We start from the raw sequence: 4,301 nt of genomic DNA on the forward strand, positions 1-4,301 counted from the left end.
TGAGAGGCTATCGGCGAGGTGGGATCTGTACCTGCCTGCCGAGGGGCTCTCGGCGAGCAGGTATACTTGCACCTGCCCGCCGAGGGGCTCCCGGCGAGCAGGCATAGTGCACGCCTATGTGGGGGCGTGCACGCCCTTGCACGCCCATAAAGGGGCGTGCACGCCCTTGATAAATGGCGTGCGGTCTCACACGCCCTTTTCAAACCAAGAGCCCCTCGGCGGACAGGTGCATGTATACCTGCTCTCTGAGAGGCTATCGGCGAGGTGGGATCTGTACCTGCCTGCCGAGGGGCTCTCGGCGAGCAGGTATACTTGCACCTGCCCGCCGAGGGGCTCCCGGCGAGCAGGCATAGTGCACGCCTATGTGGGGGCGTGCATGCCCTCGCACGCCCATGCAGGGGCGTGCACGCCCTTGATAAATGGCGTGCGGTCTCACATGCCCTTTTCAGAGGGTGTGGGCGTGGGTGTGCCCCCGGGGGATGGGTGTGTGTTTATCAACGCCCTTTCTTGCTCAGGCAAAGGCTGAGCAGTGGCTTGTCCAGTGCCAAAACTGAGGGGCAGCTGGGCCCGGGCCAAGGCTGAGCAGCAGCTGGGCATGGGCCAACGCTGAGCAGCAGCTGTGCCTGGGACAAAGCTGAGGAGCAGCTGGTGAAAATTGCACTAGAGGCTGGATAGCCAGCTGGAGCAGGCGTCATGTCAGCTGTCATCTAATGACTACTGATTTTCCTGGTGCAATTTGGTGAGAAAAGGCAACAAAATCAACTCCTCAAAATTGTATCACATCAATGCTTTCAACTCATTGACCCCTCTTATTCTACTCTTTGCTTTCTTTCACGGTGTCTACTACTTTTCCTTGTTTGATATCATCTACCTTAGTGTTAGCCTGAGTCTCTATAGTGACAACAAGAAACAAGAAAATGGGGGGGGGCTATATTTGAATTTCTTTGGATAAAGAAAATACAAATATGAGAGAGAAAGAGAAAGAGAGAAAGAGACTGAGCAGATTCAAGATTAAGCAGATTTTCAAGGTTATTCTTGTGGGAATGCACGTCCACTGGCAATGCTACCTCCTCAGAAGAGTGCTTCCAAGCTGTGCTAGAGAGTGCAACAGCCTCCTCTCACCAAAGAAACGTGGAGGGCTTCTAGATTAGACAAGTGTTGAGCACGTGTTGGAAGCGGGTAATGATCAGAGTAGGTGTAATAGCATGAGGGAGGGTCTTTGGAGCGCACAGAGGGCCCTTTAAATAGTCATGAAAGCCCTCAGGGGGTGCTCAGGAAGCCATATAGCTGCTGGCCAACTTGTGGGCGTAATTCTGGCTCAATTTAATGGCGGTTGGCCAACTTGTGGGCGTGATTCTAGACCAACTAGAGGCCAAAGCGGCTTCGCCGCTGCAAAATTCAAAGTATTCTCCACCCACTTCACCCCCTTGGCCCTCACCTTCTCCTAAACTTCATGGAAAAGTCATACACACTTGCAAACTTGATGAAATCCTGATACAGCATAACATTGGTTGCTGCTTATACCCATCTTCTGGGAGAATCTTGAGCCCCTATTAAAACTAATGACATAAAACTTGATGCAAACAAGAAAATTTATCCTGCACCGAAAATAATTCAGCAACAACCAACCCAGAAAATCTGGCACATCAGCCTAAATTTACTGTGAGACATGTTTTCCCGCCAGTAAATTATTATAAAATGCTGAATTCATCCTTTATCCTACCAGAACTTTTATTTAGCCCTTCTATCAATAGCATTAACCCCCAGGACACCTCTCATTTTCATTCTGCAAATTTTCCTCTCATTTACCGTGGCTAGACCCAACACCAGAAGGACAGTCTACCAGACCACTCATAGGAACTCCAGTTTTGGTTCACCCTTTGTTGGTAAATTGAAAATCAGATTTCCAAAAAAAAAGGCAGCAGTGGCAAGGCCATATCCCATTTTGACATATCAGTATCACTGCATATCATTGGCTAACTGTTACAAGGAGCTTTAGGGACATCTCCCAGAAATACTTTGCTTTGATACATCTGATAAACCTGTGTCCAGAAACCAGTAAGTGCCTTGGTTCAAATGATAACTCCAATCAAATTTGCTTGTTGCCTAGCTGTAGCAGCAGGTTGGACTTCTACTTGGTATCTCCATCAAAATAACTTCATATGTACATTGCCCTAATTCTGTATTACTCCCCTTGTGAGAGTTTGCAACCTAAAGCTGGTAACGTGTGTGAAACAGAAGGTAAGGGACGCCAGGGAGTTCAGCATTGATTTTCTGGAGAGAACCAGCCGCATCCAGACAGACAACAGGAGTGTCAGATCAATAACCCCGCAGATGAGACTGAAGCAGAGGAGATTGCAAGCGAGGGGGTGCGGGGCTATAGGAGCGGTCGCCGGGTGCAAGAGGCGGAGGCTTGTGCGGGACAATCTAATGAAAAGGACACCGGCGTCAGCGGGGGGTTCAAAGACAAGCAGACAATTGGGAGAGCGGTCAAGATTGTCCTCAATATCATCTGCGGCATGGAGCCGTCCAGCCTTGGGTGCAGGCAGGTTGGCAAGCTGGTTGATGCTGAATCTTTTGGGGAAGCCTTCAAATCTGAAGAGGTCTGCAGCGCATTGTAGGGAGAAGAGGACGTCGAGGGAGATGTAAAGAAGGCCAGGGTGCCGACAAGCAGCAGGAGGGTCAGATTTTGGTTGGGTAAGCTCAAGATACAAGGCCAAGTAGCTCCGGTAGTCTGTAGAGACAACAAGAGCATGGTTGTTGGCACGGATTTTGTTGACAACAGTAGATACACCAACGTCGGTGTTCCCAACAAAGGAAGTGGGTTCAGCGGCCATGAGATTGAGCCGTCTCTGAATGACCTCCTTGTCAAATTTCATGTTCAGGATTCCGTACAATGACATAAGTAGCTCACCGTGACGATTGTTACGGTCGTAGACGGTCACCGTATGGCCGGCCCGGTTGAGCTGGTCTGCACACGCTAGTCCCGCCGGGCCGGATTCAATGATCACTGCCTTCTTGCTTGTTTGCTCCACTGGAGGCCGGGGGACTCTCAATCAAAGAACAAACAATTTTTTTTGTTCTCGAGGTGCAGATATGCTTCTGGTAAGGTGCATCCCAAGTCGTACATGATGATGGATTAAAGGAAGGTTGAGGAATGTTGCTGGCGGGGGCGACGGGGCCAGCGATAGCCGTGGGTTTCTTCCTTGATCTTGTCCTGGATGATTGACGCCCGCTCTTGCGGTTTCCACCAAGCAAGGGTGTAGGGGGGTTGAGCTAGATTGTGGCGGGTTTTGCGGAGGCAGAGACGGATGTGGATGCAAGAGCGGAGGGGTGCAAGGAGGAGCGGGGCCTGTCGATGATCAACGGGGAGCACGACGAGCAAGGGGATTCCTGGGCCCAATAGGACCGAGCCAACAAAGGAGAAGATGCCTGCGTGCAGGAACAGCTTTTCCAACGTGCCCACTGGAGGGGACTATCAATCACATCTCAAACCCTGTTCAAATAAAACAAGGCAGTTTGTTTGGCTCTGGTTCAGAAATGCATAATCAGACAGTGGGCTAGATAACTTACTATTCAATCCTTTTGATTCCAACCGGCGCTTCATTGATTCCCAAGACACAGGAACCTTTGAAAGGTGCAGGACAGATCCTACTGGTGAACTCAGGAAAAATTAAAAATGGCCAGTTGCAGTTGGATTGAGTGATCATACCAGGGAAGCTAATTCATGAGGAACTACTGAGCAGCTGAAGACTGTCATCGGATGTATTCTTGGCTCTGTTTTGCCCTTAGATCTGAAGCCGTTCCAAGTTGCTTGATAGCTGGTTCTCCAGTCAAACACGCAATAGTGCCAAGCCTGAGGTAGGACAACAGCAAGGATCAGCAAGGTACAAAATGCTGTCTGGAGTGGAGATTGGCCTGGCAGTTTAGATGATTTGGGCGCCAGCGTGTTCCCAGGCTTGATGGAGCTTTGCGAATATCTTGGGTTGGTTGAGCAGGAGCTCGGACGCCCACGCCTTTCTTGTAGCAATCGGACAAGGGATACGTTTTTGACATACACCAAAGGTGTGGGTCTGGCAATGGTAGGGTGGTGGTGGTGGCGGGGACGACAGAATGTTTTTTGGTGTCTGCTTAAGTCGATCCTTGGCGCTAACAGCAGCGGTGAGGCCTGGTTGAGCCCAAATCTTGACTTTGTGGTGGTGGGTGGCGGTGGCATTGCTGTCAAGGCAATGTGTACATTGATGGCGCGGCAGGGCGGAGAATCAAGGCTGGCGTAGCTCGCTGGTGGACCTTGGGTGGAT

At 50.5% G+C, this 4,301-nt stretch overlaps 1 protein-coding gene across 1 annotated transcript; it reads right to left on the minus strand.

Moving 5' to 3' along the window:
- Window positions 1-2,377: 2,377 nt before the first annotated feature.
- PtA15_2A220 (uncharacterized protein) lies at window positions 2,378-3,607 on the minus strand (the record flags this gene model as incomplete). Its single annotated transcript, XM_053166219.1, has 4 exons — window positions 2,378-2,427; window positions 2,477-3,034; window positions 3,178-3,465; window positions 3,574-3,607. The coding sequence occupies 4 exons, from the start codon at window positions 3,605-3,607 to the stop codon at window positions 2,378-2,380; spliced, it is 930 nt and encodes a 309-aa protein (XP_053017462.1).
- Between the last annotated feature and the right edge of the window lie 694 nt (window positions 3,608-4,301).

The sequence above is a fragment of the Puccinia triticina genome, chromosome 2A (assembly GCF_026914185.1).
Source record: "Puccinia triticina chromosome 2A, complete sequence".
NCBI classification, from domain to species: Eukaryota; Fungi; Basidiomycota; class Pucciniomycetes; order Pucciniales; family Pucciniaceae; genus Puccinia; species Puccinia triticina.